This window comes from Geotrypetes seraphini, chromosome 7 (assembly GCF_902459505.1).
Source record: "Geotrypetes seraphini chromosome 7, aGeoSer1.1, whole genome shotgun sequence".
NCBI lineage: Eukaryota > Metazoa > Chordata > Amphibia > Gymnophiona > Dermophiidae > Geotrypetes > Geotrypetes seraphini.
The window spans coordinates 161,085,624-161,108,333 of NC_047090.1; the positions used below are offsets into that span (position 1 = coordinate 161,085,624).

Sequence of the window (22,710 nt, forward strand, 5' to 3'; positions counted from 1 at the left end):
AGAAGTCTATAAAACAAAATTGGTTACATGACCTTATCAACAGACATGAATTAATAGGAATGAGTCAGTATATTTGTAGCTAAAAGAAGTCTTGGCTTAATTTATTAATTTTTTTTGAAGATGTGAAAATGTAGCTAAATGTGAGAGCCAGCTGAGATAGTAACATTCAAATTTTAAAAAAGGCATTTAACTTCTCAAGGAATAAAAAAACGTGAGATAGAAGGCAATGCTCTATGGTGGTTGAAAACTTTCTATGGACAGGAAATAACAGAGCTAAAGGAGAAATTATGTCTTACCTGATAACTTTCTTTTCATTAGTCAGTGTCACTGTTCTGAACCAGAAGGTGTTATCCATTCCCACCAATAGGTAAAGAAAACCAAATTCCACCAGTGACATCAACAGTTATAATCTATGGTGCTCTCTAGAACAATTCAATATGCGTTTGCCCAAGCAGCAGAAGGTCCCTTTTAGCAATGCTCCATCAACTACTGCAGATGTAATGATAATTAAGCAAGCACAGTGACACTCATTAACCTGCATATATCAGGGAATTGCCATGTCATGGGAACTCTCGTATGGCTGCCAAATAGAATCAGATCTTTTTCATCCTCAAGTATCATATATACTTGGGGAAGCAACATACCAGAGGATGTTGCTACTTTGCACTATTTGCAGGCAAATTGCAGACAGCTGTGAGCATTCTTCATCTGCAGCGAGGATCCTGATTGCTATATTACTCCAGCCCTACCACAAAATGCAGCAGTGTGCCCAAGGGGCGTTATCAAAAGAGCACACCCCTTTGGAGCCAACTGAGGAGCTAGGAACAGGAAAGAGCCATCAACAGGGAAGAGGAAAAAGGCCAATGGTGTCAACATTATGGGCAACAAGACTGGCCCTGTGCGTGAACCAATGACTCAGCTTGTCCAAGTTCAGGTGGGAGATATGGACATGACCCACATAAGTACTATTTCTTCTTCAGACACTTCAACCACATCAGGAGTGCAAACTCTACCCCCTCAGCTACCATTACTCATGGAACAAAACAGGCCTATATGGAAGAGAACAGGGACAGTCTCCTGGATTAAGCTTTGTCTCTATGGGATACTACTTCTTCTGATAATTTTGTCTCTGGTGATCTTTTACTGTTGCCAAAGCCATGTCCTTCAAACTCAATCTTCTCTGGTTTCTCATAATTCTGATGTTGAACCCACTCTTAAAGATGTTTCAACTGTGATGATTGCAATGGGAAAAATTAGGGAATAACTTTCTTTCGGTTTCCAAGCTTACAGAAGAGTCCTCTGGTGAAATGTAAGAAGAAGAAGAGATTCATTATAGCTGAAAAGAAACTACTGAAATCAGAATCTCAACTGTTTAATTTGTAAACTGCTGTTGCCTCTTCAGTAAAAGAGTATCTATTCATATGAAATTAGAGGAAACTGAGAATAGATCTTGGTCTAAAAACTTGAGAATTCTAAAATTTTTCAATAACCCATTTTATATCTTCTGCCGAGTTGTTTCAAATTTATATGGATGGCATTTTCCTAGTGTACTTATTTGTATGCTTAAGTGAAAGACTAATAAAAAAAAAAGTACTGTATATACTTGAACATAGGAGATTTTTGATCAAAAAAGGCACCAATTAAATCTTGGTTTATATTCCAACCTACACTCCTTCTGCCGTTGCATCTAGCATTCCTATCATTCCCTCCTTTCCCTGAGGTATCCTGCCCCTCCAGCACTGGAAACTCCCGCTTACCTCCTCCTTCCCCCTGCCCTCCCAGGCTTACCTTACAGCCCTGTTGATCGAGTGGTGAGCTGGGATAGGAGCGATCCTCCTATGCTCCTGCCCATGTGGTTTCTGTACTAAAAATGGCTACCATAAGTTTCAATGGCAGTGTTATGAAATTGCTGTGGGAACTTTTGGCTGCCATTTTTGGTACAGACTGAACAGACAGGAGTGTTGGAGGATCACTTCTGTCCCTGCTCATCACTGGACCACCAGGGTTGTAAGGTAGGCTTCAAGTATACAACACGAAGGAAGACGTGAATGGGAGTTTCCAGTGCTAGAGATCTCAGGAAAGGACTGACTATAAACTGAAATTTAATTGTTGAAGACAGGAAAACATTGAATCGTAAAACTCCATTGTGAAAGTGAAGACTGTGACTTGGAAGTGACCAGAAAGTCTCATCTGATCCCTTGAATAGACAACTGCTGAGGAAGCATGCCCCGGCCTGGCCCTGAAAGAACCAAAAAAGTCATCCCCTAAAGAAGGCGAATTAGCTAGCCTGCCCTGGTGGGTGATGGTAAAAAACAGACACCCAAAGTCAGACCAGATCTGTAAAAACAGAAAAAAGGTGCTGAAAACATAGACACTGTACATCTAAGTCGAGAAAACAAAGTGTGGTAACGTGGAACATGGGCACAAATGTATGCCAAATAAAATAGACAAAGGATTACGTAGGCAACATAGGAATCTAGTAAGCCTATTTTGCCAACCGTCCCTAGCCCAGAAAGATATGTCTACACACGAGCCTGTAGAATGGACTCCACCAGTAGTGATTCTGTGAAACAAGCCTATTGTTTCTAAAGGCATATCAAACAAACCCTGTATAGAAAACTATAAGGAAAGGAATATAAAAGTGCTTAGTCAAGGGAAGGACAATTCAAAGTCAACTTCCAAGGGAATGACACAAGGTAATAATAACAACAGTTTATATACCGCAGGATCATGAAGTTCTATGCGGTTTACAATGGTTAAAAGATGTTACAAATTAATTAGAATTAACAAGGTTAGAAGCTAGTTATTAACAGCGCTAGAGATCAGTTATTGTGGGGTAGGATTGTACAGGTTAGTTGCCTAAACACTTCAGGAACAGGTATGTTTTTAGGTGTTTCCTAAATTCCCCATAAGTAGTTTGTGTGAGCAATTGTTCCAGATCTTTGCCCCATAATGCCGCTTGATGTGAGAGAAGATGTTGATGGTGTTTTTTAAATTTACATCCTTTAACCAGTGGGGAAACAAATTTGAACGTGAGCTTCTCTTATGTCTGTTTGAGAAAGAGGTCAGATATATATTTAGGAGCTAAATCGAATAGTGCCTTAAAGCAAAAGCATCCAAACTTAAACTTCATGCGTGCCTCCATCGGTAGCCAATGCAGAAGTTGGTAGGAAGGTGTTACATGATCGAACTTCTTCAACCCAAAAATTAGCTTGACTGCTGTATTTTTCACCAATTGTAATCGCCGCATATTCTGGGAAATTTCCAGGTAGGCGATATTGCAATAATCTAGTTGACTCAGTATAAGGGATTGTACTAGGATTCTAAATGATGAGACATCGAAATATGCTTTAATGGACTGAAGCTTCCAGAAAGTAAAAAAAACCCTTTCTAACTAAGGAGTCCACCTGGTCTTTCATGGTTAGACTCTGGTCCAATGTTACACCCAATATCTTCATAGTGGGTTGGATGGGATAACTATGTTTATTGATGCACAGTAATGTTTTAGTGTCAAGTGGGTGTGTTGAAGCAACAAAAAAAACCTTTTTTTCTGAATTAAGCTTTAGTTTGAATTCAGTCATCCATTGCTCCATCGAGTTTAGTACTTCTATTGCCTTGATTGACTTCCGAGAGAGAAGTCCCCTAAGGAATCTGTAAAAAAATAAATGCTCAACCCAAATAAAGTGAAGAGAGAAACATGTGGTAAAAAAACCCACCGCTTCAGAGAGAAATGGGGTGTTATTCAAAAATCCCCCTCTCAGAAAGTCAATCCCAAACTATAAAGCAGGGAGTCGATGTCGAAGGCTGAATACAGCTTAATGACTGCAAAGCCGACCCATACCAGACTGACACCGACAACTTCAAAAAAGACTGGTGTCGCGGTATACGAGTCAAAATCGTAGGAGACTCCTGTGAAAGTGCTATCGGTGTCAAGAACTTAGCCGGATTAGCATCAGAGGAGACAGTGTCGGCATGGCCGTCAGCACAAACTGAAAATACAGTTGAACATATCGATGTCAACAAAGGTGCCGACATCGACATGGATGTCGACACCGACCTAGAAGTCGACATTGATATAGGTGTCGACAAGAATGACTGAACATACAGATAAACATGTCGGTATCGACATAAATCGTGGACATGAAGGAAATCTGCTGAAAAAAAAGAACACACCGGTACCACTGGCTGCATCGTCGGTACCATCGGTATGGTGCTATGCTCCAAAGATGAAAATGCTGGTATCAAGGCACACATCACGAGCGGAGAAAAAAAGATTCAGCAGGAAAGAAAAAAACACCAGTACCCTTTGGCCCATGAGCCGGTACCATCGGTGTCGCTGCACACTTCCAAAATGAGTATGCCTGTATCAAGGCACTCATCAATATCGAAGTGGAGCCAGAGATGGGGCTGATCGAGGTCGGCAGGACTTGACTCACTGCTACAATGACCTGAAGCCCAAAGGAGAAAGTGGAGAGCCAACTTATCTATAGAGGATCAAGCCGATTAATGTTGGTACGGGCTGGAAGAGCGGTGCCTTAAGTATGCTGGGCATCTGATTCCTGACGTCAGTGGGTGCCGGAATCCTGACGGCGCCAATGGAAAACTGCTTCTGAAAAATCCACATGAAAATGTGCTGGTGAGGAGAAAAGCAGGGGAAGAAGAAAATGGCAAGGCCGAGGACCCGACATTGCTAGAACCACAGAAGGATGTCTGTGAAGGCAATTTCCCCAGCAAAGCAACCGCGCTAATGGAAATGGAACAGGAAAAATTTGCTTGGAAAAACAGCCATAAGGTGGGGGAGAAAACAGTATGGCAACCCATAAGGCCCCACCAAGTCTAACTGACGATGATAAAAGAAAAAATAAAAAAACTAGAAATTTTAGGGTGGTTTGTTTTGTTGTTTTTTTAAACTAAAAATGAAAGAAAAGAAAAAACTGACTAAAAAGTCAGAAAACCGCAAGAGCGGGAAGGCAGAAAAAAAAAAATTTTCATCCGCTGTTGAAACGCGACTTCTTAGCTCCGTGGAAACTAAGAAACTGAAGGACTGCGCACCCTCATCGGGCGGGAAGGCATTCGCACATGCACGGTTCAGGCTATCGCAAACTTTTTCAATTCTTAAAGTGGCGATGCACTTTTTTAAGTGGTCCGTGCCAGGGCTCCAGTGACATCACCCATCAGTGAGAATATGCTGCCTGCTTGTCCTGGGATAAACAAGGCTCTTGACTGTAAGATCTAGCAGGGAAGCCTACAAAAAAGGCTCATATGGAGCACAGGCCAGGTCCATCAAGACCACATTGAGGTCACAAGATGGGAACAGTCTGTGCAACGGGGGGTCTCAGTCTGAGAGTCCCCCTCAAAAACCGAGTGACATCCAAGTGAGAAATCAGAGACTGTAGGCTAAGTCAAGCCTGAAAGCATGAGATAACAGCAATCTACACTTTGAGAGATGAAACCACAAGGCCTTTTTCAAGACTGGCTTGCAAGAAGGCATGGACCACCGGAAAGGAAGCTATCTGAGGCTCAACCTGCTCCTTGATGCACCATAACCGGAAAGCATCCAGGACTTAGCATAAGCTGCAACCATCGCAGGCTTTACACCCTTAAAGAAAGTCATAACCACAACCTCCAAATAACCCTTTCAAATAAAGGTCACATGCTGAAAAGCCATGCCATTAAACCAAAGCATTTCAGCTTCTCCATCAGATCCGGCCTTGACTGAGGAGCCCCGAATGAACAGGCAGCTTCAGGTATCTGCCTCTCTGCAGACACATCAGATCTGCATATCAAGGCCTTCGGGGCCAGTCCAGGGCCACCAGGATCTCCAGACCACAATGGGTCGCCATCTTGCGGATGATCCAATCCCCCCAAGGCCCACAGTGGAAATACATACAGAAGCTGTTTTGTGTGCCAGGGTGTCTAGCCCTACACTTCCTTGCTCATTTCTTTGACTAGAAGCAGCTGCCTTTGAATTCTTGGCTGTGTCCAAGAGATCCACATCTGGTTTGCCCCAAGTCTGAACTATGATGGAAAACATCTTCCGAGACAGAGATCAGTCTCCAGGATCCAGAGTCTGTTGGCTGAGGAAAGTAGGCTTGTACATTCTCTACTCCTGCCACGTGGACAGCTGAAAGAGCCCACAAGTGAAGTTCCACCCACTGGGACAACATCCAGGCTTCCAAGCGAAGAGAACCACTTCTGGTGCCACCCTGTCTGTTCAGGCAAGACACCGTGTGGCATTGTCTGAAAACAGCACAACTGCTTTCCCTGTCAGGAAAGACTGCAACTGTAGCAAGGCCAACCAAATGGCTTTCAGTTCCCGATGATTGATGGATCACTTGCTTTCTGAAGGGGATCACCTACCCTGAAGAGGGCAACCCAGCCACTAAGGCGGCATCGGTAGTAAGGGTTACCCATGAGTCACACAGATAAAGGCCAAATGGCCCATCCAGTTTGCTCATCTGCAGTAACCATTATTTCTTCCTCTGAGATCCCACGTTTTCTTATATTTAATTGTATTTATTAAATTTCAATGTATAAAACAGAACAGTCCATGAATACAGAAAGCAAGAAATTAACCAAGTTATGAGTTCAATAATCTACTCCGGGCAGTAAGAGTAAGACTCATCCAAAAGCATTCCTAAATCAAACAGAAATGTTGGCCAGGACCAGTTTCAAGGTCTGTAAAATGTCTACGCTCCAAAGAGGCGTATATTATCATCAACGATCTCCATTGACTGTAAGTCAGAGATTCACTGGCTAACCACTGAAACAGAATGGCCTTCTTGCCAAGCAACATCACTCTAGCCACAAACACTGACAATTCCTTAGGTTTAGGAGACATAATAGTATAGAAACCAAAAAGAGCTCTGGGAGTTGGAGTCCACTACCGGCCCAATAAGGAAGTAGAATAGTGACCCAGACAATACCAATTTGGGGGCAGGACCAAAACATATGACCCAAGGAAGCATGAGCCTGAGTATATTTAGGACAGTGATGGACAGGAGTGATGCCCATTCGGTATGCTCGCAGGGGTGAAATATAAAGGCGGAGAACAATCTTAAGTTGTAGTTCCCAGTGCAGAATATTGGAGGATACTTTCCTCAAATTTTTCATCACTTGCTACACCTGTTGGGCAGTAAGAGCACACTGTAGATCCTCGGCCCAGGTTGCTGCTAAGATATTAAAATTGGGGCCTGGTTGGCAGTCTTGAATACCCACATGGAATCTAAGAGGAATCTTGTTGTTTAGCAGAGACTAACATCTCAGAAATAGCTTCTCGACAGTCCTCCATCAAATGACATGCGAGAAATGAACGAACATGACGACTTACTTGAAAATATGCAAAAACATCTATCTCAGAAAGTCCAAACAATCATAAGGAGACAAAAAAAGCAAATTGACCCTCTTCAGTATACAACTGAAAGATATATTGTAAGCCGTAGGTGGCCCATCTCTTAAAAGCTACATTCTGTATACCAGGCTGAAAGTCACCATTTCCCTAAAGCAGGAGAAATGGAGAAATCATAGGGGACAATTTTAGACAGGTGCAAACTCACCGCCATGTCCGCCTCGCAGGGGCAAATATAGGATATCGTGCCACTATAGAGCCGAATGCCGGGGCTGAGACATGTAATAAGTAGCTAATGTGATAGGGAGATAATTATAATTCCAAAGCAGTTGCAGAAAAATATGATGTTCCCCTAAACCAGTCACTTATATGCCTCATTTGGCATGCCATCGCGCACAAATGAACATTTAGCAACCAATATCCCCCCCCCCCCCTCCCTTGGAAGGCAAAGCATAGCAAAGGTCATACAGGGTCTCTTCCCACGTTTTCTTAAATTCAGACAGTCTGTCTCTACCACCTCTTCCATGAGACTGTTCCACACATCTACCACCTTTTCTGTAAAAGAGTATTTCCTTAGATTACTCCTAAGCCTATCACCTCTAAACTTCATCCTATGCCCTCTCATTCTAGAGCTGCCTTTCAAATTAAAGACTCGACTCATGTGCATTTACACAACTTAGGTATTTAAACGTGTCTATCAAATCTTCCCATGGATGGGATGCAAACATACCAGGATATAATCTTTTTAGAAAGGACAGAGATGGTCAAAAAGGTGGAGGAGTAGCTCTCTGTGTAAAGATCAATATCCAAGCAACCGAAATGCAAGGGACCTGGGGAGAGGAAGAAACGATATGGATCGCTCTGAAAAGAGAAGATAGAACTTTTATCTACGTGGGTGTAGTCTACAGACCTCCGACTCAATCGCAGCAAATTGATAAGGATCTGATTGTGGATATCCAAAAGTTTGGAAGAAAAGAGGAGGTGCTGCTGTTGGGAGATTTCAACCTGCTGGATGCTGATTGGAATGTTCCATCTGCAGAATCGGAAAGAAGTAGAGAGATTGTGGATGCCTTTCAAGAGGCTCTGCTCAGACAAATGGTGACAGAACCCATGAGGGAAAAAGCGATATTGGATCTGGTCCTCACAAATGGAGAGAGTATCTCTAATATTCAAGTAGGTGCTCACCTGGGAAGTAGCAATCAAACGGTTTGGTTTGATATAACGGCTAAAGTGGAGAGCGGCCGCATGATACTTAAAGTCCTAGATTTCAAACGTACAGACTTTAATGCAATGGGAGAGTACCTGAAGAAAGAGCTGTTAGGATGGTAGGGCATAAGAGAAATGGAAAGATAGTGGTCAAAGCTGAAAGGAGCGATAAAAATGGCTAAGGACCTTTATGTGAAGAAAATAAATAAAAACAAGAGAAAAAGGAAGCCGATATGGTTCTCCAAACTAGTGGTGGAGAAAATAAAGGCGAAAGAGTTTGCATTCGTGAAATATAAAAAAAATCCAAGAAAAGGAGTGCAGAAAGGACTACAGGGTGAAGAAACTGAAAGAAGCCAAGAGTGAGATACGTCTGGCAAAAGCACAGGCGGAAGAACAAATGGCTAAAAATGTAAAAAAGGGAGACAAATTTTTTTTCTGATATATTAGTGAAAGGAGGAAGATGAAAAATGGAATTGCTAAACTAAAAGATGCTGGGAACTAATATGTGGAGAGTGATGAGGAAAAAGCAAATGCGCTAAACAAATACTTCTGTTCTGTGTTCACAGAAGAAAATCCTGGAGAAGGACCGAGATTGTCTGGCAAAGATACACGAGAAAATGGAGTAGATTCTGCGCCGTTCATGGAGGAGAGTGTTTTTGAGCAACTTGAAAAACTGAAGGTGGACAAAGCGATGGGACCAGACAGGATCCATCCCAAGATACTAAGGGAGCTCAGAGAGGTTCTGGCGAGTCCTATTAAAGACTTGTTCAACAAATCTCTGGAGATAGTAGTGGTTCCTGGAGATTGGTGGAGAGCGGATGTGGTCCCTATTCACAAAAATGGTCACAGGGATGAAGCTGGAAACTACAGGCCGGTGAGCCTCACTTCAGTTGTTGGAAAAATAATGGATATGTTGCTGAAAGAAAGGATAGTGTACTTCCTTGAATCTAATGTGTTACAGGATCCGAGGCAACATGGCTTTACAAAAGGTAAATCATGCCAAACGAACCTGATTGAATTTTTTGATTGGGTGACCAGAGAGCTGGATTGAGGACATATGCTAGATGTAATTTACTTACATTTCAGCAAAGCCTTTGATACAGTTCCTCATAGGAGGCTGTTGAACAAACTTGAAGGGCTGAAGTTAGGATCCAAAGTGGTGAACTGAGTTAGAAACTGGCTGTCGGACAGACGACAGAGGGTGGTGTTAATGGAAGTCGCTCGGAGGAAGGAAAGGTGAGTAGTGGAGTCCCTCAGGGTTCGGTGCTGGGGCCGATCCTATGCAATATGTTTGTGAGTGACATTGCTGAAGGGTTAGAAGGAAAAGTGTGCCTTTTTGCAGATGATACAAAGATTTGTAACAGAGTAGACACCGAAGAGGGAGTGGAAAATATGAAAAAGGATCTGCAAAAGTTAGAGGAATGGTCTAATGCCTGGCAACTAAAATTCAATGCAAAGAAATGCAGAGTAATGCATTTGGGGATTAATAATCAGAAGGAACCATATATGCTGGGAGGTGAGAAGCCAATATGCATGGATGGGGAGAGGGACCTTGGGGTGATAGTATCCAAAGATCTAAAGGCAAAAAAACAGTGTGACAAGGCAGTAGCTGCTGCCAGAAGGATGCTGGGCTATATAAAGAGAGGCATAGACAGTAGAAGGAAGAAGGTGTTGATGCCCCTGTACAGATCATTGGTAAGGCCCCACTTGGAGTATTGTGTTCAGTTTTGGAGACCGTATCTGGCGAAGGACGTAAGAAGACTTGAAGCGGTCCAGAGGAGGGTGACGAAAATGATAGGAGGCTTGTGCCAGAAGACGTATGAGGAAAGACTGGAAGCCCTGAATATGTATACCCTAGAGCAGTGTTTTTCAACCGCTGTTCAGGGCCGCCATCAGGGCAGTACTACCAGTCCTGCATTCAGGGGCCCGGAGCTGACAGGGGGCCCGGGCTCCCCCAGGGTCCTAGGCAGTGTTCTAAGGCAGGGGCGCCAGTAGCTCGCCAAGGCAAAGTGAGTCGATCACCCAGGACTCACTTTGTCTTGGCGATCTAATCTATCGAGCCGATAAGTCTTCTTCTCCCCGACGTCAATTCTGCAGTCGGAGAGGAAGTTCGGGCCAGCCAATCGCTGCCTGGCTGGGCGGAACTTCCTCTCCGATTGCAGAATTGACGTCGGGGAGAGCATGCGTCGGCGTCGGCTTTGGGGCCTGTTATCCATTGGTGGGTCCTGTTCCCCTATGGCAGCGGCAGTGGCTTGGGGAACGGCAGGGAGAAAGAAAGAAAGGGGGCAGGCAGGGAAACAGAAAGAAAGAAGAGAAACAGAAAAAAAGAAAGAAAGGTCAGGGAGAGAGGAAGAAAAAGTTGGGGGAGGGAATGAGGTGTGGAGGAGAGAAAGCATACAGGCTGATAGAAGGGAAGAAAGATTGGATGCACAGTCAGAAGAAGAAAGTGCAACCAGAAATCACCAGACAAGGTAGGAAAAATGATTTTATTTTAAATTTAGCAAAGTGGTGGCAGTATTACCACAGTTTTCAAAGGAATTTGCCCAAATAACTTAATAGTTAACTGGGTAAATTTCCAGAGATGAAAACTTCCCTTCACTTACTATGCACAGTTCTGAATTTATATCTGCTGTCTATATTTTACAATATGGTCACCTTTTACTAAACCGCAATAGTGGTTTTTAGCGCAGGGAGCCTATGAGCGTCAAGAGCAGCGCTGGGCATTCAGCGCAGCTCCCTGCGCTAAAAACTGCTATTGTGGTTTAATAAAAAGGATGGAGGGTATATTTGTCTATTTTTGTATGGTTGTTACTGAGGTGACAATGCATAGAGTCATCTGCCTTGACCTCTTTGAAAAAAACCCAGAATAGGAATGATAATTAACATTTTCTCAGCGTATAGTATGCTTTGTGTTTTTTAATTTTATTATTGTTAGATCATTTTGACTTGGTCATTTTAAAGTAGCTCACAAGCTCAAAAAGTTTGGGCACCTCTGAGCTACAGCGTTGAAACTGTGTATTTCTATTTTATCCCCCCTTTTACAAAACTATGGAGCGTTTTTTAGCGCCAGCCGTGGTGGTAGCAGCTCTGATGCTTAGAATTCTATGAGTGTCAGGGCTGTTACCACTGTGGCTAAAATCCACACTACAGTTTTGTAAAAGGGTGAGGGGTTAGTTTGTGATGACATATTCCATACTAGGCGAAGGTGTTTTCTGTGTTCTGTGTGTTTGAAAGACATGGTTTTCTGTTAGGATTGACGGTGTAGGATTGATCTGTGCTGGTCTGGCTTGTTTAGTTTTACAGAGCTGTCATCTGGAGCTGTCATCCGCCGGCTCATCGGGGATCGATCAGAAGAGTGCTGAGTGTGACGGACAGCGGCTATCTGGAGGAGACAAGCGCAGTAAGTCCTGAGTGACAGTGAGATACTGCAGTGATGGACAAGTTTTTGAAAAGGAAAGAACTAGACTCTGAACAAAATTTGGAGCCAGATGAGAGCCCAAGTATGAGTGGGGGTCAAAAGAAAGCAAAGATGGTTAGCGCAAGCAAATTCTCTGGCGCAAGGCAATATAGCGAAAGCTATATTTCAGTTGGATTTACTTTCACTGGAGATGCAAACAAACCAACTCCACTGTGCGTGGTGTGTGGTGAAAAGCTAGCTAACAGTGCTATGGTCCCAAGCAAACTTAAACGCCATCTCCAAACGAAACACCCTTCGCTTCAAAACAAGAATGCGGACTATTTTGTTCGCCTGCGTGACAACACGGAGAAACAGGCAACTTTCATGAGAAAAACCACAAAGGTAAATGAAAGAGTTCTTAAAGCTAGCTATCAAGTTGCTGAACTTATAGCCAAGTCAAAAAAGTCGCACACTGTGGCAGAGACATTAATACTTCCTGCCTGCAAAGCTATTGTAGAGGAGATGCTCGGACCTGAAGCAGCTAAGGAAATAGCCAAAGTCCCTCTCTCAGACAACACAATTTCCAGACGTATTAATGACATGTCTGCAGACATCGAAAGTGTGGTTTTGGAAAAGATCCGTATAAGTGAGAAATTTGCATTGCAACTTGACGAGTCTACTGATATCAGTGGACATGCTCAACTCTTGGCCAATGTGCGTTTTGTTGATGGTGATGCAATTAGAGAAAACTTCTTTTTTTGCAAGGCATTGCCAGAAAAAACAACAGGAGAAGAAATTTTTCGGGTCACATCAGAATACCTTGAAAAAGGAGGACTTAAGTGGGAAAACTGCACAAGTGTCTGCACCGATGGAGCTGCAGCCATGGTCGGGCGCACCAAAGGCTTTGTAAGCAGAGTGAAGGAAAGAAATCCAGATGTGATTGTTACGCATTGTTTTTTACACCGCGAGGCCCTCGTAGCCAAGACTTTACCAGAAGTCCTAGTTCATGTGTTGGATGATGTTGTGTGCATGGTAAACTTTGTAAAGTCACGACCCGTGAAAAGTCGCATATTTGCAGCTTTGTGTGAGGAGATGGGAGCGAAGCATAAAACCTTGCTGTTTCATATGGAGGTCCGGTGGTTGTCGCGTGGCAAGGTCTTGGTTCGTGTGTATGAGCTGCGGGAGGAACTTAAAGTGTTTCTGACAAATGAGAGGTCAGATTACGCAAAGCAGCTTGCAAGTGATGAGTGGTGTGCAAGGCTGGCATACCTGGCAGATATATTTTATCATCTGAATGAACTGAACACACGAATGCAAGGCCGAAGTGAAAACCTGCTTACAAGTACAGATAAAATAAATGGATTCCGTTCAAAGGTGCAACTCTGGCATCAACACGTGGAAAGTGGCAATCTTGAAATGTTCACACTCACCAAGCAATGGCAAGGTGTTCACACTGCTGCACTGTGTGAGATAATAGTTAAACATTTAAAAACTCTTGAGGAGAAGTTGTCATTTTATTTCTCTTCAGTCTCCACTGAATGCCTTGACTGGGTTAGAGACCCTTATAGCTCAGCATCAGTTGGTGGAAAGGACATGACTTTACAGGAGCAGGAGGAACTAACTGAACTGAGACAAAATCGTGGTTTCAAGCTAAGATTTGCTGATCTACCTTTGGACAGTTTTTGGTTGGATACCGCCAAGGAGTTCCCCCTTCTGGCAAACAAAGCTATTTTGACATTGCTCCCATTTTCCACTACATATCTGTGTGAGATTAGCTTTTCAAGCATGATTGCTATAAAAACCAAATACAGAGAGAGACTGAGAGCTGTTGACGAAGAGCTACGTGTGTGTCTTTCTTCGATTCCAGCCAAAATATCAGCTTTGTGTTCAGCCAAACAGGCCCAGGTTTCGCACTGAATAAAGTATTTTATAATTTTTCACTATTCTATTTACTTAATATTTCATAATAAAGTAATTATAAAATACTTTCTTTGTGTTTATTTGATTCCTATTCAAGAGAATTACTTTATATATAGTCAATATAGGCACAGAGTTAAATTTTTTAACATTTTCTAATGGTGGTGTGCCTCGTGATTTTTTTCATGAAACAAGTGTGCCTTTGCCCAAAAAAGGTTGAAAAACACTGCCCTAGAGGAAAGGAGGGACAGGGGAGATATGATTCAGACGTTCAAATACTTGAATTAATAGAACAAAATCTTTTCCAGAGAAAGGAAAATGGTAAAACCAGAGGACATAATTTGAGGTTGAGGGGTGGTAGATTCAAGAGCAATGTTAAGAAATTCTACTTTACGGAGAGGGTGGTGGATACCTGGAATGCACTCCTAAGAGAGGTGGTAGAGAGGAAAACGGTGACTGAGTTCAAAGAAGCGTGGAATGAACACAGAAGATCTAGAATCATAAAAAGCACAGATACTTACCGTAACAGGTGTTATCCAGGTACAGCAGGCAGCTATTCTCACATATGGGTGATGTCATCGACGGAGCCTGGATGCGGACACCTCACAAGCAGACTTGCTTGAAGAAACTCGAAGTTTCGAATCACCTGCACCGCGCATGCGTGAGTGCCTTCCCGCCCAGCACAAGGCGAGTCTCCTCAGTTCAGATAGCTAGCAGAGACGCCAACCAGGGGAGGTGGGTGGGTTGTGAGAATATCTGCCTGCTGTCCCTGGATAACACCTGTTACGGTAAGTAACTGTGCTTTATCCCAGGACAAGCAAGCAGGTATTCTCACATATGGGTGACCTCCAAGCTAACCAGAATGGGATGGTTGGCAATTTAGGAGAATAAATTTTGTAATACTGTCCATCCCGTCTGGAGAAAGTATCCAGACAATAGTTAGAAGTGAAAGTATGAACCGAGGACCAAGTAACAGCTCTACAAATTTCCTCAATAGGTGTAGATCTGAGAAAAGCTATTGAAGCTGCCATTGCTCTGACTTTATGGGCTGTGACTTTACTGTGAAGGGGTAATCCAGCCTGGGCATAGCAGAATGAGATACAACCCACCATCATTGGAGATGGTACGCTTAGAAATAGGATGATCCAACTTATTTGGATCAAAGGAGACAAAAAGTTGAGGAGCAGTTCTGTGTGGTTTGATGCGTTCCAAGTAGAAGGCCAGAGCACGTTTACAGTCCAGGGTATGAAGAGCTCCAGGGTGAGAATGAGGCTTTGGAAAAAAACACTGGAAGTACGATGGATTGGTTGAGATGAAATTCTGAGACCACTTTAGGTAAGAATTTCGGATGAGTACGAAGAACCACCTTGTCATGATGGAACACAGTGAATGGTGGGTCAGTAACTAAAGCTTGCAGCTCACTGACTCGTCGAGCAGAAGTGAGGGCCATGAGTTGAGTAAGGACAACATTGAGGTCCCAAACCACAGGAGGCAGTTTGACATTGAAAAGTCCTTTCATGAATCTGGAAACCACTGGATGAGCAGAGAGGGGTTTCCCTTCAATAGGCTGATGAAAAGCCGCAATTGCACTGAGATGGACTTATATAGATGTAGACTTGAGGCCAGAATTGGATAAGTGCAAAAGGTAGTTCAAAACAGAAGATAAGGAGGAATGCTGAGACTCCTTATGATGAGAAAAACACTATGTAGAAAATCTAGCCCATTTTTGGTGATAGCATTGTCTAGTTGTAAGCTTTCTAGAAGCTTCTAAAATGTCTCTTATAGATTGAGAAAACTGAAGAGGGGTTATGTTGAGAGGTACCAGGCTGTCAGGTGTAGAGACTGCAGGCTGGGATGAAGCAGAGATCCTTGACTCTGTGTAAGCAGAGAAGGAAAAACTGGTAGAAGGTATGGCTCCCTGCTGCTGAGTTGAAGTAGAAGGAAGTACCATGGTTGTCTCGGCCAACGAGGAGCGATTAGAATCATGTTGGCACGATCGTTCTTCAATTTGACCAGAGTCTTGAGAATGAGAGGGAATGGAGGAAATGCATAGAGGAAAAGATTCATCTATTCCAAAAGAAAAGCATCTGCCTCGAGGCGGTGAGGAGAGTATATCCTGGAGCAGAACGGAGGCAGTTTGTAGTTGTGGGGAGCTGCAAAGAGGTCTATCTGTGGTATTCCCCACTGTGAAAAAATGTGACAAACAGGCGAGGAATGGAGAGTCCATTCGTGAGGTTGCAGTAGATGACTCAAGTTGTCCGCCAAACAATTCTTTGCCCCTTGAATGTAGATAGCTTTGAAGAAGGTATTGTGGCAGATTGCCCAGTCCCAAACCTTCAGAGCTTCTTAACAAAGGGAGGCAGACCCTGTCCCTCCTTGTTTGTTGACAAAATACATGGCGACTTGGTTGTCCATCCGAACGAGGACTACTGTGTCGTGAGTTAGATGTTGAAAAGCATGGAGAGCTTTGAGGATCGCTCTGAGTTCCAACTGATTGATATGACACTGACGATCTGTACAGGTCCAGAGGCCTTGAGTACGGAGACCATCGAGATGAGTGCCCCAAGCATAGGTCGAAGAGTCTGTCTTGAAGATCTTCTGATGAGGGGGCATTTGAAAAAGCAATCCTCTGGAAAGATTGGAAGAGAGCATCCACCAACGGAGAGACTGTTTCAATGAAGGAGTGACCGATATGTGTTGAGAAAGAGGGTCACAAACATGCGTTCATTGAGTTGCCAGGGTCCACTGAGGAATTCTGAGGTGACGTCTGGCAAAAGGAATCATGTGTACTGTGGAGGCCATGTGACCCAGAAGTACCATCATGTGTCTCGCTGAGATGGAAGAGCGGGAAGACACTGTGTGACAGAGTTGAAGAAGAGCTTCCAAATGTTGTTGTGGAAGGAATGCTCTGAGTTGGACAGTGTCCAGAACAGCTCCAATGAATTATAGATTCTGAGAGGGCTGAAGTTGAGATTTGGGAAAGTTGACTTCGAATCCCAAACTTTGTAGGAACCAGGTCGTCCGTTGGGTCGCTACAATAACCCCTTGAGATGTGGAATCTTTGATGAGCCAGTCGTCGAGGTAAAGAAATACCTGAAGACCATGATTCCTTAGAGCTGCTGCTACCACTACCAGGCACTTGGTGAATACGCTGGGAGACGAGGCCAGGCCGAAGGGTAGTACTCTGTATTGATAGTGCAGATACCCCACCCAAAATCTGAGGTATTGACGGGAGGCCGGATGAATGGGAATACGAATGTAGGCCTCCTTGAGATCCAGAGAGCATAACCAGCTGTTCTGCTCGAGAAGGGGATAAAGGGATGCCAGGGACAACATTCAAAACTTTTCTTTGACTAGAAATTTGTTGAGAGCCCTGAGATTCAGAATGGGTCGCAGATCGCCCGTCTTCTTCGGAACAAGGAAGTAACAGGAGTAAAACCTCCTGTTCTGCTGTTCCAAGGGAACTGGTTCGATGGCATGGAGACGAAGCAGAGCTTGAGCTTCCTGAAGAAGAAGGGCGGTCTAGGATGGATTGGAAGGATACTCTCTTGGAAGAACCTCTGGTGGAACCTGAGTGAAATAAAGAGAGTATCCTTCCCTGATGATGGTAAGCATCCAGAGGTCGGATGTAATTATCGTCCATCAGTTGTAAAAATGATCGAGACGACCTCCTATAGGGGGAAAAAGAGACAGAGACAGAATGGTGGAGGTTATGCTCTGTTGTAAACAGTCAAAAAGGCTGAGAAGCCTTAGGTGCAGCAGAAGGTTGGGGTTTCTGTTGCTTCTGAGGTTGTTGTTTTTTCAGAGGAGGGCGAGTATAAGGAGCCGGCTTTGGAGCAAAACATCTTTGATAGATAACAGCAGAGCATGCAGGCTTGGCAGGAGCTGGCTTTGGTTTAGGTCTGACTATAGAAGCAAATGATTTTTCATGGTCAGATGATTTCTTGGTGGCTGCCTCGATGGATTCATCAAAGAGGTCGTTGCCCTGACAAGGAATGTTAGCTAAGCGGTCTTGAAGGTTAGAGTCCATGTCAATGGTATGAAGCCAAGCAAGACGACGCATAGCTACAGAGCAAGCAGGCCGCTCAGGCAGATAACTCGAAGGCATCATAAGATGATTGGAGGAGATGCAGATGTAATTGAGAGAAAGAAGCAATGACTTCTTGAAACTCAAAATGCATTTGGTTATCCAAATAAGCCAAAAACTTTGGTAAAGAACATAAGAACATAGAAGAGAAAGAAGAAATTCAAAATAAGTGATAAAATAAAAATTATAATTGAGGACTTTAGAGGACATCATAGCATTCTGGTAGATGAGACGTCCAAATTTGTCCATAGTTTTCCCCTCCCTTCCAGGAGGAACTGTGGCATAGATCTTGGAAGGATGGGATCTCTTCAAGGAGGATTCAACAAGCAGGGATTGATGAGATAACTGTGAGTTGTCAAAACCTTTGCGATGCACAGTTTTATACCTAGAGTCCAATTTTCCTGGAACTGCTGGTATGGAAAAAGGTGTCTCCATACATCGAGCAAAAGTCTGATTCAAAAGCTTATGAAGTGGAAGCTTAAGACATTCTGCCGGAGGTTGAGGAAGATGCATGACTTCTAGATACTCCTTAGAATATTTGGAGCCAGTATCCAATTGAACATCCAAGTCTACAGCTTTCTGTCGCAGGAAAGACAAGAAAGATAGCTGATCTGCCAAAGCTTTGCCTCGAGAAGGACTCGAGGACGTCGAGGCAGCATGTGTCGAAGAAGAAGCTTCAGCATGGAAAAAGGCATCAAAGGAACCTGGTGACTTGGACGAGGCAATCGAGACCCGGAACATCCTTGAGGTCCGGCATCGGAGACCTCGAATGAGGAGTCGGTGGTCTGGTCGAGGTTGGAGTAGATCGAGGCTTCGAGGAAGATGGTCTATCCTGAGAAGAAGAACGATGCCTGGAAGGATACCTCGATGAAGGCCTCGAATGGTGGTGAGAACTGTCTGGAACCAGATCTCAAGGATCGAGGAGATTTCGCCTCGGAGACGTAAGCAGCCGATGCATGAATAGGGCTAGAGGCTGTAGATCGAAGCTTCAGAGGCTTGGTGGAGGAACCTCGATGCATTCTTAAAGACTCTGCTCCTTGTTTAGAGTGTGAGGATTCTCGTCGAGGCACTCGCAAAGAATCTGCTCCTTGCTTTTCGTGCTTGGATGGCAGACCAGACACTCGCAGAGACTCTGCTCCCTGCAAAGAGTGTGGAAGCTCAGACTGGGGCAAAGGAAGCGGCTCGACCTTGCAGGAGTCTGCTGAATGCCCAGGCTGGATAAGAGGAAGCAGTTTAGGTCCCATGTTAGTAAGGAACTTAATAAAGTGCATGGTCTGGAAAGAAGCCGGCAAGGATGGATCCGCGTCTGAAATCGGACCTCCTGCTTTGGCTGGAGGTTCCTTCGAGGTAGTGTGAGTGTGTTTCGACTTAGAAGTCTTGGACACTTGAATCACAACCGGTGGAACCGACTGCTGAACTATCTGACCTGAGGAAACAGGGGAAGATACAGCAGATGACGTCGAAGCAAGAGCTGCTGCAAACGACGAGTGTCTGATGAGGCTCGAGGTGGAAGCAGGAGGCGCAGAAGGAGCCACGATGGAAGTCGAGGCCTAAGATGCTTTCGAAGTCGAGGGATCAGTAGGAGACTCCATCTCGAATAGCTTGTCCACCAGAATGCAACGACGCTTGAAAACACGAGGCTGAAGTGTTTGGCAAGGCAGGCACAACCTAGGATAATGTTTCGGCCCAAGGCACTTGAGGCAGCGTTCGTGAGAGAGATCGCGCGCTGACACTTGCTACACCTCTTAAAGCCTGTAGCAGGCCGGGACATAGACGGAAAAATAGCCACCGCAAAGTCGAAACCCTCAGGCTGCAGCTGAGTGGCCTGTCCCGGAAAATGAACGGAAGAAGAAAAAAATTTTTTTTTAACTAAAATTAAAGAAATAAAATAAAACAGCGATTTGTGAAGAAAAAACCACAAACCGCGGTTGAGAGAAGGCACAAAGTGAACGAAGTTAAACGCAGAGAGTCAAAGACGGATTTCTCAGCTCTGCAGAAAACTGAGAACTGAGGAGACGCACCCTGTGTTGGGTGGGAAGGCACTCGCGCATGCACGGTGCGGGCGACTCGAAACTTCGAGTTTCTTCAAGCAAGTCTGCTTGTGAGGTGTCTGCATCCGGGCTCATAGAAATAGACGGCAGATAAGGCCACGGCCCATCTAGTCTGCCCACCCCAATGACCCTCCCCTACCTTTCTCCATTGATGATGTAACCCATATGTGAGAATACCTGCCTGCTTGTCCTGGGATAATAATATTAAATAATGAACTGGGCAGACTTGTACGATCTGTGTCTGTATATGGCCATTTGGGGGAGGATGGGCTGGAGAGGGCTTCAATGGCTGGGAAAGTTTAGATGGGATGGAGTAGGTTTTAACGCAGATTTTGGCAGTTGGAACCCAAGCACAGTAGAGTTTTGGATTCTTGCCAAGAAATAGCTAAGAGAAAAAAATTAAAAAAATTTAAATTGAATCAGGTTAGGCAGACTGGATGGACCCTAGGGTTACCCTAGATAAGGATCTTACCTTTCATGACCAGATCAGCACAGTTGTAAAAACTTGTTTTTACAAACTAAGGCTTATACGTTCTCTATCATCTATCCTCGATACTACTGCTATCACAACTCTAATTCATTCGCTTGTCATCTCCCACCTTGATTATTGTAATTCTCTTTACAATGGTCTCCCTCAAAAAGAACTACAGCGACTCCAACTCATACAAAATACAGCCATAAAACTTATCTACAAATTGGGAAAATATGACCATGTTACACCTCTCCTGAAAGAAGCTCATTGGTTACCTATAACCCATCGTGTCACATACAAAACAATTATGTTAGTCTTCAAAATCAGATTCTCCCGCCAACCATCTTTCCTAGATAAACTTCTAATCCCCTACTGTTCATCTCTGACCCTTAGATCAGCCGATCAAAACCTGCTATCTATTCCCACAATCAAAGATTTCTTTTATACGAGAAAGACCAACTTTTCGGTAGTCGCTCCTACCCTATGGAACTCATTGCCATCTCATATTCGTCTCGAGACATCACTAGATAAATTTAAGACTAAATTAAAAACTTTCTTATTCCAAGACGCGTTTTCCTGCTCTCAAGCATAACTTATTCTTCAATACCTCAACCGCTTTTAAGAAGCGATCCCATTCCTTATGTTCCATCCTTCCCTTTTAAAAATTTTTTTTTTTTTTTTGAATAATGTATTTTTTTCCCTTTCTATCTTATTATTCCCTGCCCTCACCTTCCAGTATGTCTAGTTAAAGTTTAAATGTTCACAATCCCCTTTTATTTTTTCCTTTTCAATTATATTATTTATTGTATTATTTTTAACTTGTAAACCGGCTAGATACTCGTTGATGGTCGGTATAGTAAAAATTTAATAAACTTGAAACTTGTCATCTACTATCTTTCCTCCAAAGTATACATATTGAGATCTTTAAGTCTGTCCCCACATGCCTTATGATGAAGATCATGCACCATTTTACTAGCTTTCCTCTGAACAGACTCCATCCTTTTAAAATCTGAAGGTCTGGTCTCCAAAATTGTACAGGATCTCACCAGAGTCTTATATAGAGGCATCAACATCTATGTTTTCCTAATGGCCATATCTCTTCTTATGCATCCTAGCATCCTTCTAGCTTTTGCAGTCATCTTTTCTACCTGTTTGGCCACCTTAAGATCATCACATACAATCTCACCCAAGTCCTGCTCTTCTGTCAGTTCTTCACCTCCTAAACTGTACTGTTCCTTCCGATTTTTGCAGCCCAAATGCCTAACTTTGCATTTCTTAGTATTAAATTTTAGCTGCCTTATTTCAGACCATTTTTCAAGCTTAGATTGGTCTTTCTTCATGTTATTCACACCATTTGGGGGTCTACTCTATTGCAGATTTTGATATCATCTGCAAAGAAGCAAATCTTACTTGACAGCCCTTCAGCAATATCGCTTATAAAAATGTTAAAAACAACAGTCCCCACTGGTAAAAAGAGATTACCGGTATGTACAGTACTTATCCTGGTAAGCTCTTTTCCAGTAGATAGGTGAGACATTCTAGACAAGTGGGTAGTGTTCCCATGGCCGTGTGCCATCTGCAAAAGGAATCCAGTTTGGATTTTTCTGTGCTGTACTTCACTGAGCTTTTTAGCTCCACCTACAGTTAGTACCCAAGCACCAAGGGCCACCAAACCAACGTGTAGAGACACCCATAACAATCAAGGTCATAAATAACTATTCTGCTTAAAAGGAGTAACATGAGAATATCAGCTGCAAACCTCATGGCCATGGCAAAGAACATGAAGTCTGTGTGATCTCAATGCAGGCATAGCTCCTAGAACAAAAATACCCCCCTTCCCCCCCAAATAAAAAACCCAAGGAACTAAACACTGAATAAAATAATAAAATGTGGAGAGCAGAATGAACACACTCCTGCAGACACGCATATAGAAGGAAAAAATTGTAGGTGAAGCTAAGGAGCTCAAGGAAGTATAGAAGAGGCAAAGAAAAATCCAAACTGGATTCCTTCTGCAGATGGCACGTGGACATGGGGACACTACCCACTTGTCTAGAATGTCTCAGCTATTGCACTGGAACATCTCTTTCCTCAGAGTGATCACCAATAACCACTACCCTTTGCTGTCTTCCATTCAACCCAGCCCATCATTTTGGGGCCCATCCCGAGGGCACTCAGTTTATTTATTAGACGTCTGTGTGAAACACTGTCAAATGCTTTGCTAAAATCTAAATA

The 22,710-nt window shown here is 43.6% G+C and overlaps 2 protein-coding genes across 6 annotated transcripts in view; one reads left to right on the forward strand and one right to left on the reverse strand.

Moving 5' to 3' along the window:
• The window catches only part of WDR20 (WD repeat domain 20), a 98,218-nt gene that overhangs the window by 22,146 nt on the left and 53,362 nt on the right, over positions 1–22,710 (reverse strand). The window lies entirely within an intron of this gene.
• Positions 11,738–13,812, forward strand: LOC117363518 (zinc finger BED domain-containing protein 5-like). Its single transcript, XM_033951379.1, has 2 exons — positions 11,738–12,813; positions 13,083–13,812. Exons 1-2 carry the CDS (start codon positions 11,988–11,990, stop codon positions 13,124–13,126), a joined length of 870 nt encoding a protein of 289 aa, XP_033807270.1. The 5' UTR covers positions 11,738–11,987; the 3' UTR covers positions 13,127–13,812.